Source organism: Cercospora kikuchii (assembly GCF_019650295.1).
Source record: "Cercospora kikuchii DNA, contig_00008, whole genome shotgun sequence".
In the NCBI taxonomy this organism is placed as follows: Eukaryota; Fungi; Ascomycota; class Dothideomycetes; order Mycosphaerellales; family Mycosphaerellaceae; genus Cercospora; species Cercospora kikuchii.
This window is the reverse complement of record NW_025408589.1, coordinates 524011-544171: the sequence shown is the minus strand read 5'-3', so window position 1 is coordinate 544171 and position 20161 is coordinate 524011. Positions and strand designations below refer to the sequence as shown.

At 52.7% G+C, this 20161-nt stretch overlaps 9 protein-coding genes across 11 annotated transcripts; 3 read left to right on the top strand and 6 right to left on the bottom strand.

The window, feature by feature from the left end:
* Nucleotides 1-197: 197 nt before the first annotated feature.
* CKM354_001139500 (uncharacterized protein) lies at nt 198-2126 on the bottom strand (the record flags this gene model as incomplete). The annotated part of the gene is made up of 1 exon (XM_044806882.1): nt 198-2126. One exon carries the CDS (start codon nt 2124-2126, stop codon nt 198-200), a length of 1929 nt encoding a protein of 642 aa, XP_044662817.1.
* Nucleotides 2127-2797: 671 nt separating this feature from the next.
* CKM354_001139400 (diphthine synthase) lies at nt 2798-3722 on the bottom strand (the record flags this gene model as incomplete). Its single annotated transcript, XM_044806881.1, has 2 exons — nt 2798-3526; nt 3588-3722. The coding sequence occupies 2 exons, from the start codon at nt 3720-3722 to the stop codon at nt 2798-2800; spliced, it is 864 nt and encodes a 287-aa protein (XP_044662816.1).
* Nucleotides 3723-3993: 271 nt separating this feature from the next.
* On the top strand, nt 3994-6298 carry CKM354_001139300 (uncharacterized protein; the record flags this gene model as incomplete). The annotated part of the gene is made up of 2 exons (XM_044806880.1): nt 3994-4035; nt 5372-6298. The coding sequence occupies 2 exons, from the start codon at nt 3994-3996 to the stop codon at nt 6296-6298; spliced, it is 969 nt and encodes a 322-aa protein (XP_044662815.1).
* Nucleotides 6299-6574: 276 nt separating this feature from the next.
* On the bottom strand, nt 6575-7559 carry CKM354_001139200 (uncharacterized protein; the record flags this gene model as incomplete). Its single annotated transcript, XM_044806879.1, has 3 exons — nt 6575-6868; nt 6928-7454; nt 7520-7559. 3 exons carry the CDS (start codon nt 7557-7559, stop codon nt 6575-6577), a joined length of 861 nt encoding a protein of 286 aa, XP_044662814.1.
* A 463-nt stretch (nt 7560-8022) lies between these two features.
* CKM354_001139100 (uncharacterized protein) lies at nt 8023-9445 on the top strand (the record flags this gene model as incomplete). Of its 2 annotated transcripts, none has more annotated exons than XM_044806878.1 (3): nt 8023-8398; nt 8479-8636; nt 8690-9445. In XM_044806878.1, 3 exons carry the CDS (start codon nt 8023-8025, stop codon nt 9443-9445), a joined length of 1290 nt encoding a protein of 429 aa, XP_044662813.1. The 2 variants fall into 2 exon arrangements, with proteins under 2 accessions (XP_044662813.1, XP_044662812.1); XM_044806877.1 differs by having other exon boundaries at nt 8023-8428.
* Nucleotides 9446-10385: 940 nt separating this feature from the next.
* On the top strand, nt 10386-11739 carry CKM354_001139000 (uncharacterized protein; the record flags this gene model as incomplete). Its single annotated transcript, XM_044806876.1, has 2 exons — nt 10386-10405; nt 10455-11739. 2 exons carry the CDS (start codon nt 10386-10388, stop codon nt 11737-11739), a joined length of 1305 nt encoding a protein of 434 aa, XP_044662811.1.
* Nucleotides 11740-12036: 297 nt separating this feature from the next.
* On the bottom strand, nt 12037-12792 carry CKM354_001138900 (uncharacterized protein; the record flags this gene model as incomplete). Its single annotated transcript, XM_044806875.1, has 1 exon — nt 12037-12792. One exon carries the CDS (start codon nt 12790-12792, stop codon nt 12037-12039), a length of 756 nt encoding a protein of 251 aa, XP_044662810.1.
* A 335-nt stretch (nt 12793-13127) lies between these two features.
* Nucleotides 13128-14147, bottom strand: CKM354_001138800 (uncharacterized protein; the record flags this gene model as incomplete). Its single annotated transcript, XM_044806874.1, has 1 exon — nt 13128-14147. One exon carries the CDS (start codon nt 14145-14147, stop codon nt 13128-13130), a length of 1020 nt encoding a protein of 339 aa, XP_044662809.1.
* A 123-nt stretch (nt 14148-14270) lies between these two features.
* CKM354_001138700 (uncharacterized protein) lies at nt 14271-19850 on the bottom strand (the record flags this gene model as incomplete). Of its 2 annotated transcripts, none has more annotated exons than XM_044806872.1 (1): nt 14271-19850. In XM_044806872.1, one exon carries the CDS (start codon nt 19848-19850, stop codon nt 14271-14273), a length of 5580 nt encoding a protein of 1859 aa, XP_044662807.1. The 2 variants fall into 2 exon arrangements, with proteins under 2 accessions (XP_044662807.1, XP_044662808.1); XM_044806873.1 differs by having other exon boundaries at nt 14271-16835.
* Between the last annotated feature and the right edge of the window lie 311 nt (nt 19851-20161).

Below are 20161 nucleotides of genomic sequence, written 5' to 3'. Positions count from 1 at the left end.
AGTAAAGATACCAGCTCTTGGTTCCATTTGATCATGACTTGACACTGTCACCTTGCCCCTGCAGGCCGTGGTAGAGTGGCAGAGCGACAAGCTGAAATTGAGAGAACTCCAGATCTGAAGTAGTTTCCAGAGCTTCTGGTGATGGGTTTGGGTATCGAGAGATTGATTATGCATAAATATATCGAGATTCGGCTGGCTCAGCTCTCTGTTTCACTTGAGATGTCCTCACCATGCTCGTCCTTTTTCTCCTCCATGCTCGATCCTTGCTCAGCCCTTCCGCTTTGCATTGCTTCTAGCCTCTCCTTCATCTGTTCAATAGGTCCATGACAATCGCCTCTCCTCTTCACAAATTCTCTCACTCTCTTCTCGACCCACCCACTGGTCCACTTCTCTTCATTCCCTTCATCATCATGTTGATCCTCCTTCGTCTTCGCCTCGCCCAGTCTGATCCTTCGATCCAGGTGGCATTTCCCTTGCGAACTCCACCTCCACTGCACACATTCTCCAAGCATCGGATCACTTGGCCACGCAAACGGCTCTCCCCTCCTCTCACAAGCCCACTGGCAGTTTTGCGCCGAGAACACACTCTGTGCTGTGAAGTACTCCAAGGCTTCTTGATCCGTATCATTTTCCAGTCTCGGAACCGGAGCTCCCACCACCGAAACTCCACCACCTTCCGACTGATCCTTGAGTTCAATCTTCCACCACTCCGACATATTATCCCAATCATTCCTCGCCACTCTCGCCCCAATCTGCAACTCCTCCTCTTTCACCCCATCATTCTTACGATCCGTCACCCTCGGCCAAACAAACTCCATAAAAACATCCCTATACGTAAAACTCTCATTCCACGATCCCCCATTCTCCCTCTCCACAAACTCCTCCTGAAACCTCCAAAACTCATCAACCTCCACAGGCTTCACATGATGAAAAGTAATGGGCCTCTTACACCACAAATCCTCCCTCACCTCCTCAAACCCCTCCCCATCTCCTCCATTCGTATGTAAAATCTCCCCTTTCAACTTCTCTTCAAGTCGTCTCAAATACTCTTTCCCTCCAGAAACCGTATCAAATGGCAAACTCAACCTCGTATCCCCCTGAATCTCCGGCCTCGCAGAAGCAACATTCACCCCCACAGCCGCAAAAGCATGACTCAAAACCGCATCTCCGCAACAGATTTCTGAAGTATGATCTTCCCATTTCTTATCATATGCTTCTTCACTTGATGGTCCATCGACTTCACCTTCTAAGAAATTCTCTCGCATATGTTCCACTTTCTCGATTGCTTTGCGAGACATGATGATTCCGGAACCGCCGTGTGCGAAAGATGAGCCATCCGCTACGAGCGCTGCGGGGGATCCGATGTATTGTGGTTCAGAGGGATCGAGGGGGAGAAGGAAGTGAATGAGATTTAACCAGGAGAGTGCTGTGTCGGCTTCGATCATTACGAACCAGTCGATAGTGTTGTTGTGTTCGGTTTTGGAGACGTCCCAGGCTTTGTGGATCATCGGAAGAAATTTCCATTTGTCGAGGTTCCAGCCTGCGGGGGAGGAGAGGGTTTGGATGTCTTGGCCTGTGGCGTGGTAGTTCTGAATGGAATGGTACAGTTGGAAATCGGGGTGATGAGTGCGGGTTTGGGGCGTGACAAGTTTGAGGGCGTCGTGGACTGTTATGTTGGCGCCGATTGTTTGGTCGAGGTCGGAGAGGATGAGGTAGTTGGGGACGCAGGTTAGGGTTGTTTCGATGTGCATGGGGAAGCGTTTGTAGATTTCTGTGGCGCCGGTTTTGATGATGAGGAGGATCCGGTCGGCGCCTGGGAGTTGGCGACAGTCGTCCCAGACGGCATCTTCTAGGTCGGTTGTGTCTGATGAAGGCGATTGCGGTCCAAGGCTGTGGTCGTAGAGTAGTTCTTCGACTTTCTGTTGTTCTTCCGAGGCTTCGGAGCCTGATAGATTGAGATAGTCATTTCTGTATGTGTCAAACGCAGATGTCCTCGTCCGCGCATACCAAGTGCCACTGAAAAGGAATATAGCAAAGAATGTGGTAAGCAGTAGAATGTACCCTCTGCTCAAAGAAGAGAAAGGTATCCTGCGAGAGAATACAGGCATAGTAGAAACTTTCTCCATTGCCTACCACTTCATCAAAAGAACGACAGAAAAGGGAATGTGATCATACAAACATGATAGTTCCATGCTGGAGGGAAAAGCTGTGAGACCTGGACCTTGCCAAAGATCCAACACCTCTCCAACTCGAAGCCATCCAGAGTGCCCGCGCGAAAGTTGCAAGCTGCGCAATACGAGGACATGGTGATTGACGGGACGTGGATACCTCGACATTTTGCCCGAGATCTGCCGGTTTCTGCTCTAGTGTAGTGCTGATTTTAAACATGGGGGAGTGTTGCTATAGCCTATTGCAGAAGCCCTAGGGCTTCCGACGTCATGGGTGAGGGCTCTCCTATACCGGGATCCGAAGTGGCACTTGCGTAGTCCGTATGGTTGACGATCAATCGGCCCTGTGCACCCCTATGTATGTCTCGCTTTGTTGCAAACTTCAACTTCAGGTTGTGAGTTGGCGTCAACCTCGATATCTAGTTTTAGCTTTGCTGGATACGGCGAACACGAGAGGGAACAAGGTCTCCAGGAGCAATTTGCGATTGGGTTTTGCATATGGGTGGAGGTGTCGGACTGTGGTCCGCAGTCTGTTTTGGTGGTTGTATTGCGGCCCCGCCATGACCGCGACAGAAGTTGTGCTTCCCCACGACGCGTAACGCGCCCTTCAAGACTTCGCAAGCATGAGATCATGCATTGCCTGCATAGTCCCTCTTCCATATCTCATCAAACTTCTCTTTGTCCATGGCAAAATCGCGCATATATTCCCACTCCATCTCGTGCATCTTCTTACCACACAACACAAGACTGTGTAAGGGCTTGCCGAGATCAGCTTGCGTCAACTCTTCCAATGTGCCAGCAACGATTTGCTCTCCCTCGCTACCCAATCTGGCGACGCCAACGGCTAGCTTTTGACCTCCGCACACTCCTTGATTTCTCTTCTCTTCGACTTCGATCATTTGCTCGGCGCACTGTGCGACTGTCATGAAGCGTGGAGGCTCATACACGATCTTGCCTCGTGCCAACGCTTCCAGGTTCGGCTCTTTGACCTTGATATCCAGCAGAACGAGTGTATGCAATCCCAAGTTGACATTCTCAGCCACGCGATCGTAGAAGCTGTCGGGCCGCCAGTTGTCTGTGAAGAAGACCATGGACACTGTCTGCCCAAAGTTGTACAAGCTGAGTCCTGTCGCGCCCACGGCGGTCAAGATGCTGGCATTAGGTAGCGTGCGGTAGGGTATCGGCGGGTCACTTTGTCTACAGCGTAGGGCGAAATCTGTATGCGTAGTCGCACTGAAGGGATCGCCGACCACCAAGAAGGCCACATCCTTCTCGCCGGCTCCCTCCAAAATCTGCTCGGACTGAGATTCGACCATTTCGCGGTCGGCGATAACGACTTCGCGGCCATAGTAACTTTCCTACCTTGGTGTATCAGCCGGTGCAGTGGCTGTGGTCGCGCATGTTGTACTGTGTTCATACGAGTTGTTCTTTGTCGACAAGCAGGACGGCCGTGTACGCTTCGAGGTAGACTCTTTCGGCGCGGCGCACAATTTCAAGGCCCCGCGTGCTGATGTCGCGCTCGTCGGCGAGCCCCAGTCCGATAATGTACAGCATTGTGAATGTAGTCACCGTGCGGGGTCTTGCAGGTGAACTTTTTCGAGATGCAGCTCGTCAATCGTCGCTTACTTTTAAGCTTTCGGCTTTCGGCACGAGCCCTAGAGCGGCAGACGCACGACCACGGACGCGCTCGACGCTTGGAGACTTCATCTCAGGCCACTCACATTACCAACGCATATGCTCAGAATCAATCTGGTACCCAAGAGGAACTCTACACTTGAGGACGAGAAGCTCGCTCTGAGCGCGATCAGCGCGCCACAACGCCGCCATGGCGGACACAAAGGCGAAGTATCGGACGGAGATCCAGCAGGTATGTGATCATCTATTCTTCTAGCATTTTATAGTCTGTTCCCAACTGCCTGACTGGATACCCTTGAGCGCTGGATTTCCATGAAATCTGGAGACAAGATGTCGCGCGACAGTCCTGGCGACCTGAGAAGCGGACTCATTTATCCTTGGCGGATTCTGGTGGATCGCTTCGCGACTACGGCTCTCATCGCACCTCCTTCTGGTTGGGTCACTTGCATCTGCGCAGCGACAGCCATGGAACTATTGCTAAGGACAGAGAGCTTCTTTCTTGAGACACAAGTGGGCTTGAGATGGCAACAATATGTTCTACCTGCCCTCTCACCTTCTCCTCCTCATCGAAAGAATCAGATCACTCTTTTCACGACTTGAAGTCCACCGGAATCAATCACGAAAGTCTACTCAACATCGCTTCTCCACAAATCGAAAATGGACCACGCCGTAGCAGGGCCCTCTCGGAGCAACGCCTCCTATCATCCAGCCACGGAGACTGCCACAAGCATCACAGAAGCGCCCGCGCAAGCCGACCCCACGCTCAGCCTACCGCAGGCTCTCTCGTTGGTGCGCTACGTTGATGAAGAATACTCGACTCCGCCATTTGACTCTGTCGACCCGAGATGGACCATGCACCACTATGTGGACACTTATGTGCCCTATAACTGGTTCCCAATCAGAGGAATCGATGAGCCAGCTCCGCCACTACACCTCTATCAAGATGGTCTGGCACACGCTGGCGTGGCAGAAGCTGGCCCGGCACAAGCTGGCCCGGCACAAGCTGGCCCGGCACAAGCTGGCCCGGCGCAAGCTGAGCATCCTGGAGAAGATGACCGAGATACGGAGATGGTAGACGAGGGGGAGGGGACTCGCTCGCAATCCGTTGCCTCGTCAAGAACGCTGGAAGCCGCGGGTCCGAGTGATGCTTCCAGGGAACGAAGGACGGCTCCGCCCACTGATGGCAACAAACCTCCGACGACAGGTTTCATCAACAACCAGAATCGTATCGCCCAGGCCCAGAAACCACGAGGCCGTCCAAGGAAGACTTCCGAGGAGAGGCGTGCCGATGCTCTGATGACGCCGCAGCAAAGGGCACAGAAAAAGGAAGAGGCCAGGCAGCGCAGAGAGGAGAAGAAAGCCGAGCAGGAGCGTAAGCGCGGTCAACACCCGTCGTCTTCCACATCTCCGGATCACTAAGCGTGTGTCCTGCCAACCGACCAGCACCAGTGGCCAAGCGAATTGCCGTTCATTTCTTGGAGAAGGAGTTATCTGATTAATTCGCATTGTATTTGTTCATTTGGAGTATGATAGACCACGATAGCTAACGTAATGTGTTTTCGCTACAGATGATGTTCGTCTCCGGTGAAACTGGAGACATTTCAGTCGAGACCACATCGATGATTGAGTCTATTGTCCAGCAGCAAGTCATGGAAATGCTTCGCCGCGCCACAGAACTCGCCGGACGTCGAGGTGTTAGAACCATCTCTACGGACGACCTGATCTTCCTCATTCGCCATGACAAAGCCAAAGTCTCTCGCCTTCGCACCTTTCTTAGTTGGAAAGATGTTCGCAAAAGCGCCAAAGACAGTGACGACAAAGGTGGTGATGCAGGAGCCGGCGCAGATGACTTTGACCTTGCAGCCAACGACCCAACATTGGGCGGTGGACCAAGTGTCGCCACCAGAACGAACAAGAACAAGAAAGCGAAAGTCGGTCTTCCTTGGGACGTCAGCAGTTTCTACTCCGAGCAAGTCCCCGAACGCGAAGATGAAGAAGACGAGGAAGAAGAGGAAATGAACGCCGCTACTCTGCAACGTCTCAAACAAGCCGACGAGCGAACAAAAGGCATGAACGCAGAAGAATACCTCCACTTCTCCGAATGTCGCCAAGCATCTTTCACGTTCCGCAAAGGCAAACGTTTCCGTGAATGGGCTGGGTTCGGCGTCGTGACGGATTCGAAACCTAATGACGACATCGTCGATATTCTCGGCTTCTTGACTTATGAGATCGTGACGTTGCTGACGGAAGAGGCTTTGAAGGTCAAAGCTGCGGAGGATGCTCTGAAGAGGGAGAGTGGCGGGGATGAGGAGAAGCGGGGGCGGAAGAGGAGACGTGAGCCGGGGCTGTTCGATCCTCCTGCGGAAGCAAGGACGCCAGTGGGCATGAAGCATATCCAAGAAGCGTTTCGTAGGCTGCAGAGGCCGGACGTGAAGTCGAGGTATATGTGCCATGTGCCGAAGGGCAATTGGCAGAGGCCGCTGAAGTTGATCTGAGAAGGTGCTTCCGGGTGCGATCACATGAATTGGGTGGAAATGTGTTCTTTTTAGCGTTGGCGTTGGGAGTATGACTGGCCGAAGCACAGCATGCTCGGCGCAGATATTCTTTGCCTATTTGTGATACCGGACGAGGCGATATTGGGAAAAAGTGACCTCGACTAGAGAATATGGCACCGACATAGCTTCTCACAATCTTGCTTTTGAATTTGCATGTTCTAGTCTTCTCATAAAGTCATCACCCGAGTACATTGCACATGTCTAATCGCAATAAACCTACTGGCTTCCAAGCGTGCGGCCGAGTTCCTCGCCTCTGTCAGTTGCGGCCTTGACAGCCTTGTCCACAATAGCAGCGAAGCCGGATGCCTCAAAGCTTTCCAGTGCGGCCTGTGTTGTGCCATTGGGGCTCGTGACGTTCTTGCGTAGCTGTGAAGGAGGATCCGAAGACTCAACGAGCATCTTGCCTGCGCCGAAGCAAGTCTGAGTGGCAAGTCTGGTGGCTTGCTCTTCCGAAAGACCAAGCTTGGTCGCACTCGCCACGAGGTGCTCGACCATGGCAAAGAAGTATGCCTATGAGCGAAGTTAGCGTGTGGAAATCTTCGTATTTCAAGTTCAGCAAAGAATCATACCGGGCCAGAACCACTCAACCCAGTCACAACATCCAACAACTCCTCCCGATCAACCCACTCAAGCGCCCGACTAACACTCTTCAACAGCGCCGTCACCTGCTCCTTTTGCTCCCCACTAACATCCTCCCCAGCATAAAGCCCACTCGCCCCCTCTCCAAGCAACGCAGGCGTATTCGGCATAACCCTCACAACAGGCAACGACTTTCCATCCTTCGATTTCGTCCAACCTCGAATACTCTCCGCCGTAATTCCCGCCGCAATCGAAACCAGCACCGGTAAAGCATTCTCCGACTGGAAAGCTGCAGAAGCGAGTTCTTGACACACGGTCTTGGCGACTTGGGGTTTGACGGCCAGGATGATAAAGTTTGCGCCTTGGGCGGCTTCGACGTTGTTGGTTGTTGTGTTGACGCCGAGGTCTGCCATTTTTTGGCGGTTGACTTCCCAGGGTTCGGAGACGGTGATTTGGTTCTTGGGAAAGGATTTGGAGACTAGGCCGGAGATGATAGCTGCGGCCATGTTGCCGCCTCCTTGGGAGGGTGTTAGTCATTCCTTGTTGTCGAACAGACAGAATGGAGCGAGGGAGTCTTCGTACCGATGAAGGAGATTTTCTTGGATTGAAGATCAGATGCCATTTTGCTTGTTTCTGTGAAATTTCGCGTGTTGTGTTCGAGAAATGTGAAATAATGGCCAGATGGCAGTCAAGTTTGATGGCAGTGGCATTGAATTCAATGAACTCGGATTCGGTCCGCTATCGGATGCCGACGATATCCGCGTTCTTGGCAGCGATGAAAGGTTGTTGAGGCGGGCTCGTCCATCACGGCCATGAGAACCTACTGACACATGTTCATCGATACGCAAATGGATGCCGTAGCCGGCCATCAGGTTCGAGGCGCGCCCAGCCGAAGACTTCACCTAAGGCTGTCATGAGGGGAGTGGAGTTGGTCAGCTACCCCTCTTTCGGATGATCGAAGTACGTGGAGACAGTACTTCTAGGGCATGATGATGGCGACGTGATGTTGAAGGTAGGTGACACAAGTTCTCATCTATTCTTCATCCCTATACCTCTTTATACAGTCTGGAACGACAACTCTCGTGATGGCTTCTCAAGGACGACCAACGCAGAATCGTGGCATCTTCCACAGTTTGCCAACATTCGATGAATCCATCAAAAACAAGACGGCCATCGTCACCGGCGCAAATGGAATTTCGGGCTTTCATACCATGCGAGCATTGCTCGATAGTCCCGAACGCTGGACCAAAGTCTGGGCAGCAAGCCGTCGACCGCCTCCGCCGGAGATGATGGAATTGCTGCCGAAAGAGGCTCGTTCCCGAGTCGAGCATGTGGCCTGCGACTTCTTGTCAAGCCCAGAGGACATTGCCAAGCAGCTGCAAGAGAAAGGTGTCACAGCAGACTATGTGTTCTTCTACTCGTACGCGCAGCCAACACCGAAAGAGGGTGCTCCTGTTTGGAGTAATGCTGAAGAGCTCGTCGAGATCAACGGCATGTAATGTGATGCGGTAGCAGTTTATCCGTAAACTAACGAGTAACAGCCTCCCTGCTTCGAAACTTCCTCGGTGCTCTTAAGATCAGCAAGATCACGCCGAAACGATTCTTGCTGCAGACTGGTGCAAAGAACTACAACGTCCACCAAGGACCAGCTCGAACTCCACATGTGGAATCTGACCCGAGGAGTAATGTGGCACCAAACGTCAGTAACATCATGGGGGAAGTCGCGGCCCGTGCTCATACTGACTGACCCAGTTTTACTATCCTCAAGAAGATCTTTTATTCGAGTATTGCAAGAAGAACAACACCGCATGGAATATCATCTGTCCGGCGTGGGTCATCGGCGCAGTCAACAACGCTGCAATGAACGCATTGCACCCAATTGCCATTTACGCAGCGGTGCAAGCTCACAAAGGCGAGAAGATGGAGTATCCAGGCGCACTGGTCAACTGGCTTGCGCCTGTCGAGCACAGTACAGCGTATCTGACGGGCTACCTGTCAGAATGGGCTGTCCTGGAGGAAAGATGTGCTAATCAGAAATTCAATGCGAGCGACACCTGTCCAATCCCAAACAATCGCTTGTGGCCTGAAGTCGCTCGCTGGTATGGTACAACCTCCGTAGATCGACCAGAACTTGACGAGAGCAAGATCACGACACTTGACCTTGGTCAGACAGAGATTCCACTTGGCTATGGACCCGGCGCCAAAGTATCGTTCGCCTGGATGCTCCAAGAATGGGCGACAAGGCCTGAGAATCAGCAAGCTTGGAAGGAGATTATGCAGAAACACAACGTTACGCACAATCCCTTCGAGGACGTCAAAGCGCATTTTGAGTGCGGCGAGATGGTAGTCTGGTCTATTGCAGGTTTCTTGAGCATGAACAAGGCAAGGTACTTCGGCTGGACAGGACATGTCGACACATTGGAAAGCTTGTTCATGGCTTACAGCGAGCTGAACAAGATTGGAATGCTACCGCCGCCAGTTGTTGACAAGGCAAATCCGCTGATCTAGAAACAGAGAAGAGTCGACTGTGAGAAAGCAACATGTTGCCAACACATATCAAATATCTCAAATCGTTCCCTAACGGCCTGAGGTCCAATTTATCCGCCCTCTGCCAGCACAAGCTCTTTCAAAGATACTGGGCAGTGCGTGAACTTCATCGTCATCTTCAGTAGCTTGGCGAAGCGACGCGAGCTCGGATCTCAGGCGCTGCAGCTCGAGGTTATGGCGTTGCTCGAGGAGCACGATTTTACCACTCATGGCCGCCATCTCTCGCTTGTACCGGCCAATGAAATCTTGCAACTCCATTCTGACATCGTGCAACTTGACGTCAATTCCATTGATGCGAGTGGTAAGGACATCTGCTCATTACGCGGGTCAGCAGAAATGCTGAAGAAGCACGATACGACATGGCTTGCCTTCGCCCGCCATTACAGGATTGAGAACAGCTGCCAGTCGAACAATTGTCGCTGACGTCGGGATGAACGTGTGATCAAGTACTTGTCTGGCTGCTCAAGCCCTTTACTGAGTACATGCGACTACAGACTGGCCTGCTGACGAGAATCGTGGTCTACACCTTGTCCACGGTTTCTGACTCATGACGGTCACAGCATCGCCACGTACCATGATCGCAGCAATCGGGAAGATCTCGTTTGCGCGATCAGATTCAGCTGACTTTGCACAAGATTGCGGCAAGATCACGCTTGACCATGGCATCATGCTCAAGCAATGCCAGCTGACTATAGTGGCACGCAGCAGTATTGAATGATGCATCCAGAGTAGCATATAGGGCGGCTTTCCCATCCGAGACTTCTTCTTTTCCCAACACACAATCCCCGGCATTCATCCTTCAACAAGATATTCGACTCAACGACAATCGTGAACCTGTCAACCAAGCTCTTGGACACACATCTTCTCCATCGGGCTCCGCCGTTCTCACACAACAGTAGCCATGGCTCCCCATCGCAGACGGTAAGTACGCGAACAACTTGATCACTTTCCACATCCTAACTTCGTCCAGCTACTCTGTCAGCTCCGCTGAGAGCAATGAATCCAACAGCTCTTCTATCTCCAGCTCTACTGAGGAAGTAGTAGCTGCTCAGAGAATCTTCGCCAGCCGTCAAGCATTGATCAAGACTCTGAGTGAGGCCATGAAGGGCTTTACCGAGGAGATAGGCGACGACTTCGACAAGCAAGATTGGAAGCTTTATAAGGCGCTCGAGAAGTACATCGGCCGCTCCTTCCGGGCAGCTGGCGAAGCAGGGTCCGAAATCTATGCAGCAGTGGGAAGGTACTTCAAGATCCGTTCTAAGCTGCTTATTGCCGAGGTCGAACACCTTCCAGGACGCCTGAGTGCTAAAGACAGCGCATCGCACAAGTTGTGGACACAGAAGTGCCGCGCCGAACAACTCCTCCTGCAGATCTTGATGGAGAAGGGCGACGAGGAAGATTTCGATGTAGCGCTTTGGATGTTCGAAGAAACCGACTCTGCCCTCTATGAAGTTATCCATAAGGCCCGCGCCCTGGAGAGGGACCATGCCAACATCGACCCTTCGAGACCCGCCCATCGCGCGGAGTCTTCTCGCAAGCGCGCACCTCGTCATCATCCGGCCCAAGAGAGTCTTGAGCGCCTCACTGGCTACTTCGACTCACGCATGCCAGATGCAGATATCGACGCCATACTTGACACACCGGATCTTGTTGGACGCCAAGGCACAGCGCCATACCCATGGCACAACCTGTACCAGCCTGCGACTCCCAGCCAGTACTTGTTCGGCACTCAGCATCGCCCTGAGCAGCAAAAGAATATCCGCAAGCCGCGCAAGAACTCTGCGAAGTCAAAGCGGACCGCTCGTCCATCGACTCGTGTTCCAAAAGAGGTCCATGCTGGTCCATCGTCAACTTCTCCCAATTTGCCATCAACCCCACCCTATTCTGAGTCTGATGGCGGCGTGCCACTCACCGATGACTTCGATCTTGCATATGGTAGCGATGGCTACAGTGGCTACTTTCCAATTGCTACCAAGGAGCAAGAGGCAAGCCCGGAAACTCGGAACAAGCGAGCTGGCAAGGGTAAAGGCAAGGCGTCAGATGGCTTTGAGCGACTCGTACAAGCGATATCCGGCAGGCCTCCCAAGAGAACAGAGGGCAAGGAGAGATTGACTAAAGCGATCTCTGGCAGTCCTCGCAAGGCGTACAACGACAGACTCACGCGACAGAAGGCGGCCATGGCGTACCGCTTTGGCGAAGAGATCGGTCGTGCACTGGTCCGTGACGCGGGATTGACTTCGGGCGAAGATGTCTGATGTGCGGCATAACAATTGCCACATCGGAAATGTTGGTATTAGAGAGAGGTCCAGGAGACCTATGTTCGACATGACGAGGATTCGAATCTAGAAGCAGCTTGCACTCTCTTGATGTGAGAGATTTTGGGTGGACACGAGAACTTCTCAACTCAAATCATGGCTTGTGTGTATGTGCAATTAGCCCTATCCATACAACTGTAAACATCACATATGAGCAGTACCAAACCCCGTTGTTCCTACTCTCCCTGCACCTTCTCGACCCTCGCGACTTCACCACCACTCTTCCACCAGAATACTTCACTTCGGCTCCATGCCCACAATCCACCCCTTAACCTCCTCATAATCCTTACAAACATGCTTCGCATTCCACCCATCACTCCCCTTAATCCCATCCGGAAACGTCGTAGCCGCGCCGTCGAGCGCCGTATCCCCGCAACACATAATCCCCTGTCGAATGTAATCGAAGCAATGCCCCAAATGCCACGAATGATCATGATGTTTCCCTTCTTTCATTTCCATTTGCGTTCCACCAGTCCCATTGTTCGCGACTTTCTCAGCCAGGTCATTATAAGCGTCCATGATACTGCGAAGGCAATGGAGTTGATGCGCCATCGATGTGTCGACGAGGTTGTACCCGCCGGGTTCGAAAGTGGGTGGCGCGAGATCTGGGTAGCGTTTGGGAGTGTAGTCTGCTATGTTGAGGAGGCCGAAGCCATCGGGGGCGAAAGTTCGCCAGAAGGCGTCGGTGGCGGCTTTTTGATCTGGGTGGCCGATGCTGGCGGTAGCTTCTTTCGATGGGTGGAAGAGTTGGACGCGCTGTTTGAAGCGAGGCGCCAGGCCGTTGACGTCGCCGGTGTGTTGGTACTTGTCGCCTCGCAGGAGCTGTACGACGAGAATGACGACCGTGATGCTGAGGATGAGGGTCAAGATCCAGGGAAGGCCTTTTCTCCAAGGACGTTCGCTCGAGTGTTTCTGTCCGCGGTAATGCTGCTCAGATCCGGCTTCAGTCTCTTGAAGCAGTCGCTCTGAATTTTGCGGTTTGTGCGCCGCCATTCTGTGCGGCGAACGCTTCTGTGGTGAACTCAAGAGAATGTCATACAGGAATGACGTTGACAGATTAAGTGGGTGCAATCGAGCATCAACTAGGAGTCACTTACCTGTTTCGTCAGCTCTTGTGCGCTGTGCCTACAAAATGGATTTCTTTGTTGAAAATTCGACGATCTGAATAGGAAAATGAAAGAAGTTGAAACTGCTTCGAATGAAGCTTATTGACAGCCACTTTCGGCAATGTCGCGTCTCAGGCGCGTTTGCGCCGCAGAAGCGCGGGTTTGACTGATCTCTACTCAGCGCTGCTTCTAGTACTGTTGTGCCGCAGCGTGCGGTCGCCACTATTCATCGTCTTCCGTGTACTTCGTGGAAAACTTGACCAACGAGCTAAAGTCTTCCCATCCGAGCACTCGGCTCTTGCCCTTGACCTTCTCAATGTCTCCAACATCTATATCGGCTTCGCAGTCTATGAGCCAACTTTGTGGCCGTAAACTGAAGTGCCCGTCTTCACGAACCAACTGAGTTCGTTCCGGCTTCTTCCTTGACGGCGTGTCAAGTGCTTTCAACTTGGTAGGCGGCTTGATCTTCTTTTGACCTTGTTCGACCAATGCATCAATCCGATGTTCACGGTGCTCGAGCACATCAACGTCGATCGTGTCCAATGCGACGATGCGATAAACATGAATAGGTCGCTCTTGGCTAAATCTTCGAACACGACCGATCGCCTGCGCCATCGTCGAATCGTACTTGTACTGAGTACGTTGCAGCAGTGGACTGAGGAAAATAACGTGGTTTGCGTTTTGCAGGTTTGATCCCGCCGCAGTCTCGTCTGCGGCGTTCAGCACGATCACAGTCTTCTTGTCCCTTGTATTTGCAGAGTCCCTAAAAGCTTTGAGCTGACCACCTGCATCGTTGGCACTGTGAACAACGATTCTGGAGATGCCGCAGTGCTTGAGCGCAGTATCGGCTTGCTGCAGCTGCTGCTCGAATTGGACGAACAAGATGGCTTGCTCCGCCCTGCCTTGAATCTCTTTCAGCAGCCCGATAGCTGTCTCAAGCTTTGCCCCATATGCAGAGGGCTTCGTGCGCTCGAGATTGCCAATCTTGCTAGTCCAAAGCAAATGATGCGCCTGTACCGGATTTGAGCATCCCCGCGCAAGACAATTCGTCGCGGCATGATGTTTGTTCTGCTCGTGACAGCCTTCGCAAATGAGATGGCCACACACTGCGGAGAGAGCATATTTTGATGGCTGTCGATTTTCACATGCTGAATTCTCGCACCGGTTAGCCTTGATCTGTGCTCGAGCATCGTCCTGGAGTTGCTTTGCCGCCGCGAGGTAGCGTAGTGATCTACGTTCCATTAGCAGTCGTGTGCACAACGTGGAAAGCTTGTGCGTGACTGCATCTTCGTCAGCCCCCTTGCTGTCCTTCTTGTGCGCTCTGGCCGAAGCAGATTTGATAAGGTCAACAACTTCAGAGATAGTCTAGCTATCGGGCAGGCCACCTTCATCCAGCATCTGAGTCTTCCATTTCTGGTATCGCTCTGTCTCCTTATTGCGAGCTTGATAGGCGACGGTTTGTATCTCATTACGAAGTGTGGCGATATGTTTGCTGCACGACTCCATCAAATCGTCTAGAATGGAAAAGTTGTCCTCGGAAGTTTGATCCACGAAAGCTGCTGCCTTGGACAGTGCTTCCTCGGCTGTTATCGATGTGGACACGGCCTCATTCAGTCGTTTATTGCGATCTGTCGCCTTTGACTTCCCAGTCGCCTTGATACGCATCTGAAGTGTGTTCAAATGCTGCGAGAGCTCTGTATACAACAGCCTGTGCTCAACATCCAGTTCGACAGGCACCAGATGGTCGCGATACTCTATCTTGCCAAAGTTACCAATGTTCTGGCGAGCGAAGGTGGTCAAGAAGCGCTGATGGAGGGCATGTATGCTGCGATATTTCGTCGGGGAAGGTAGTTGTCGCCACATCGAGTCAAACTGCTCAAAGCTGGACATGTCTTTCTGCAGTGCCTGGCGACTTGAGTTCTTCATCACAGCAGCGTCCATAGAACCGATAGGAAGGTCCAACCCAAGGAGCTGCGCCATCTGCGCGACCTGGTAGAAATCCTCAATCGCCGGAGTTCCAGACAAACCCCAGCGTTTGTCCGCTTTCAGTGCGGAGGTTGCTGCGTAAACCTTCGGCGCGTAGTCGTGGAACTCGTCTACAATCAATCTATTAAAGAAGAACATCTCCAAAAGCGGATGATTGATTGTGCTAGTGTCGATGCTCGTAGGTGCGGCTTGCTGAGTGATCTGAGTGGCAGAGAGTTTCTTCTTCTTGTTATCGACATAGCCTTGCCCACGATGTCGCCTCGATGGGACAGCAGCCTGGAACTCTTCGCTCGTCATGTTCTCGTGATATTTAGACTTGATGTGGTTTCTGAAATTTGCAAGACCGTCCCGCTCAAGTACTGCAAGATGCTCGGGTATCTGACAGACAGCATGTGCTCGCCACTCTACAAGAGCACGGCCTTTGGTCGCGACGGGTCCAGGAACAGCTGCAAACGACGCAAGGCGGTCAATGTATGCTTCATGAGTCAGCACGTCGCGATTGACAACAATTATTCTGGCCTCCCTAAACTTCTGAATAGTATGTTTTGCCAGCTGCACAGGTGTCTGAATTGCGATGACTCCTGTCAAGCTCCCAGTCTTGTCGCTGATCTCATCAACCCATTGTTGCACGAGAGAGGCCGGGCATACAATCAACGTCGCTGCTGTGGAGTACAGCCCTTCTGGTGCCCGTGTCTCGAGATCTGCGAGGACTTCCCTTCGCATCTTTGACTGTGTCTGGATAAGTGCAAGGCTCGTGATCGTTTTGCCAAACCCAGGGTGATCTGCACATATGCCGCCACGAACGGCGACACTGCCGCGGGCTTGCACTTGGGCGAGCCATCCGGTCTCAGAGAGAAATTCCTCCGACTCTTCGAGTGCAAAGCGGACGCCGTGCTCTTGTTGAATCATCCACGCCAATGACTGCTGCTGCTGATGGAACAAGTCGATGGAAAGCTCGGCATCGCCATCAAAGCCTGCAATATCCTCGTTCGACGTAAGATTGAACTTCTTGAACACAAAGGGAGTGCAATCGGCACGATGCAGAAGACGCCACGAGAATCCGACGTCAGAAGCCTCGCTGGGCAGTCGAGATCCAGCGCGATGCGCCAACGTTACCATATTGATGCCAAGACTGACCTCAAAGCCATCCTCGCTGGTACTCTCAACAGCTAATGTCACTGGGGTAGGTCGCTTTTTCATGGCTTCTTCATATCTAGCAGCGCTTGGTACGTCTTCATAAGGACTCACGTCTCCCCCACTTTGAATTGCCCACCGCACTTGAGGGCGAGCTGGTGCACAGCGCTCACATTGACGCGAGGTGCTGAGAATGGGACGCCAACCCTCGCTGGGCAGGCATCGGCCCATCGCTTCTAGGACCCATTGGTGTTGAGAGAGAAACTGCGACTGAGCTGTGGTTGAAGTAAGATCTCCATGGTTGCTTGATAGCCGGTTCGCGTGCACCGCACGAAGCAGCTGCACGGATTGCGCGCAGTCTGTCTGACCAACGACTGTATCGACAGCTTTAAGGCGACCCATCTGGAGCCTAGCATCCATCGCGGTCAGACTGCACTGCGAGGTAGTCTTGAGGGAGTCGGTCACGATAAGCATCGGCTTTGCGGGTTTCCGGTCCGGGCGTTTCCATGGCCTCCAATCGGCTACAATGTGTGCGATGATCAAGCGCTGCTCGTGGTAATCGATACGCTCGACGTTCCGTGAAAAGACGAAGCTGTCCTTGTCTGGATCACCCGTACGAGTTGGATCGAGGAACAAGAACAGGGGCTTTGATGCATCGTAGTGACTGCCTTCGATTTGTTTGAAGAGGCTGTCAGAGGCATTTCCGCAGCGGGGAAGGTGCTGATACCTGCCGTTCACAACGGACAAGTCTTCATCCTTGATGCAGATGTCTAGGTACTCCGGGACAGTGTGGTCGATGAAATCTAGCATGCCGTTGCGCGCCCACCACGAAGCCTTTCTGCTGCCAAGCTCTTCGATACTCAGACTTAGGTGCTTGACTTCGGGGACGCGAAGTGTCCACTGGTCTCCAAAGAAATCAGTTCGGATTTCGCCAATAGCAATCGGCGGCTCCAATTCAGTACGACGCGGACTGTCGCAACTCAAGTCTTTTGGAATACCCGCGAACAGTCGCCACTGCGCAGAAACGCCGTCCAGCACAAGATCAAGACGCCCGCCATTGCTCGTATAGGTCACGGTCCAGCAGTTCGTTTGTCTAATAGACTTGAAATAGAAGTGCTGTCCGATAGCTTCAACCTTGTCCTGGTAGTATTTGCCCAACGCAAGATCCCGCCAGGCATCGTGGAACGAAAAGTCCAAGCAGATCGGTAGCGTTTGACGCAGGAATGCCTCAAAATCGCTCGGTGCAAGTCTACCTTTAGACTGCAATGGATCTTGCCGATACTCATGCTCCGGATTACCAGCACATGTCAGGCATGCTGTGTGGCCACAGCAGATGCACCTTTGGATAGGTTTGGTAGAGAGTTTTCCTGCAGCTTCGCAGATGCACCGCCGCGTGGCTCGTTCCGCTTTGAGCAGTAGTTGCTTGAGATCAATGCTTGCGGCTGCGCCTTCCTCTGTCACATCTTCCGCATGCGCTGTAACCATGGGCATTTGGAGGGGCCCCGTAGACACGGGTTTGGCTGTGTTAATGCGTCTCTGTATCGCATAATGGCCAGCGATAAGTGCAGCCAGGATAGCAGGTCCAACGACAGTCGTCGACATAGCATTGCCTGCCAGATCTTGTATATTCGCGGGTGCCTCCGTCGTGAACGAGATCTTGTCCAGTGGTAAGCCTTGAAGTCTAAGCATCTCCTCAGGGGTCAACACCCGGCCAGCGTCTGACAGGAACGGGATCATGGTTGGCGTTATGCATCCAATTATGCCAAACGCGCCACTATCTTTCTGGAAGTCCACGTTCTGTGACACGTCCCATATTCTCGTCTTGTATCGCGCGTCGTAGAACCCATGTGAGGGCAGTGCCTTTCGCAACACAGAAATGTCCAACAGATCCCATACCCGCTCCACCATACGAGCATACCAAGCAGGATCTCCACCCTCTGGCACCAGAAGTGAGCCGCTTTCAGACCAATGTGTGACAGGCCGCTCATTTCCTAATCGCAAATCGTGACGGAGCTGAGTATGGCGCAGTTCACATCTCGTCCAGTCAACCTCGCGAGTGCGCTGTTCATCATCCTTCACATGTCTTTGCGCCGCAGCAAGGCTGGCGGGCAACAGGAATGAAGACGCCGGTGAACTTGCTGGACGACTGAAATCTGCCATCAGATCTTTCCAGCGCTTCCCAGCACCAGCAAGTGAAGATCCTCCGTGCTTATCGAAGCAAACCATATATCCACGCTGCCGTGTCTGTGGCAAGTAGTACCTCTTCGTGTCAACTAGTGCGCTTCCAGTCTCGTAGCCTATCTTCTCATAGTCCTCTAGCATTCGGTCCCGTGGTGCTCCAAGGACATTCTCGAGCAGAACGATCGATGGCCGAAATGCTGTGCAGTATGCCAGCACAGCGGAGTATGTATCACCAGACTCTCCTCCCTGGTCAATGGTCTTCTGATGGCTATTCAAACGTGAGTAATCTACGCAAGAAGTCCCTGCGATAAGGAGATCGACGTCCTTCGGTACAGGCACCTTGCTGCCATATGCAGTCGTCGCCTGAGGAGTCTCATTGTTGACAACGCTAGTCAGCTCTGTGATATCGCGAAAGATAATCGGCGGACGGAAGTTGCGCTCGATGTAGGCCTGTTTGAAAGGAACGATCTCCGCCGAAAAGAGATGTTCAATCTCGAGTCTCGTTGATCCAAGGCATTCCTGAAATAGCTCTAAGCCTAGCAATGGACTCTCGGTCCCAGAGCACATCGTCGCTACCCTTAGTGGTCCAGGTAGGTAATCTAGAGATTTTGACAGTCCCATAGAAAGCGCCTTGTCCACAATGTCTTCGAAGATCTCTCGTGTGTCCGAGAGCGGCGGCAGACTATGCAACAAACCGGTGCCCTGTCCGTGCTTAGCGCCTGTCAGATTGGCCATATTCTGAGCTTTCTTTCGACCCTGCCCACCAGCCTTCGCCTTGCCTTTCGCTGCGTTTGATGCGGCTGCGACGCGTGGAACGCTCTGCCTCGCTCTCTCCGAGGCCTTCTTGACTTTTGGCTCATCTTCTTCGGTATGCTCTGATTCGATGCTGTCCGCAGACGATTCATCGTTCTCAGTCATCGCTTCACTCCCACTTGAGCTGTCTGCCTCGAAGTCCGAATCGTCCGCTTCTTCAGCCGATCCCTTGCGTTTTGGGCTGGCCTTCCGTGTTCGGGAAGACTTAGATGCTGTAGTGTGCGAAAGATGTTGCAATTCATCCTCACTATGACTATCGCTCTGCTGAATAATCAAACTGAACGCGTTTCTCGCGGAGTGCCGAGCGGCCTTAGCCTTCGAACGCCGCGGATCAGGCGCTGAATGATGCGAGATAGTCGATCGGAGTGCGGATGCAGACGTGGCGGCCGAGCCGGCCTTCACCACGACGTGATGCTCAGACTCATTGGAAGGTTTCGAGAAATAGTCGCGAATGTTTCCAGAACTTGTGACACGCGCCTGGGTCGTGCTCTGCTTCTTCGACGGTGCTGCAGCCGGCTTCGGCTGCAGAGTTTGGTCTGCAGGTCGCCAAACAACTCCGCCTTGCACCCATGCCTTTGGTTGCTTCAGTTTCTTCTGGAACTCTTTCGAGCTCAGCTCACGAAACACTTCACGTGGCGCCACAGAGTGTGTCTTCGATTTCGGTGGTGATGGATAAGCATTCTCATCATCACTGGTGAGGTACATCGCCCTCTTTGAATGGGAGCGCTTTTGTTTCTTGTGAGGGCCCGCAGCCACGTGGATTGTGTCTCCAGCATCCCCATTGCCAGTGAGGTCAATGAGCGATTCGGCCTTCCTCTTGTGTCGGCCCATTGCAAGTGAGGTCATGAGCTGTTGTCGCCCGAATGTCGAAGGTCAACAAGATCAGCTATCGTTGTCTCATTTTGTATGTCGTGAAGAACGCTGCATTCGGATGTTGTACTACCAAAGTTGTTGTTGAGGTTTGTGGTATACCGAAAGTTGCCCGTGATTCGCATTGGAAGACGCGACACGCGACGCGGACCCTTGTCGCGCCTGCCAATCTTGCCCCTGCAACTTCACGGCCGGAGAGTGCACCCGGCAAACTCAAAATCAGCCACAACAACATCTGCAGACGTGGCAACACCTTTCCCATCCCATGGCAT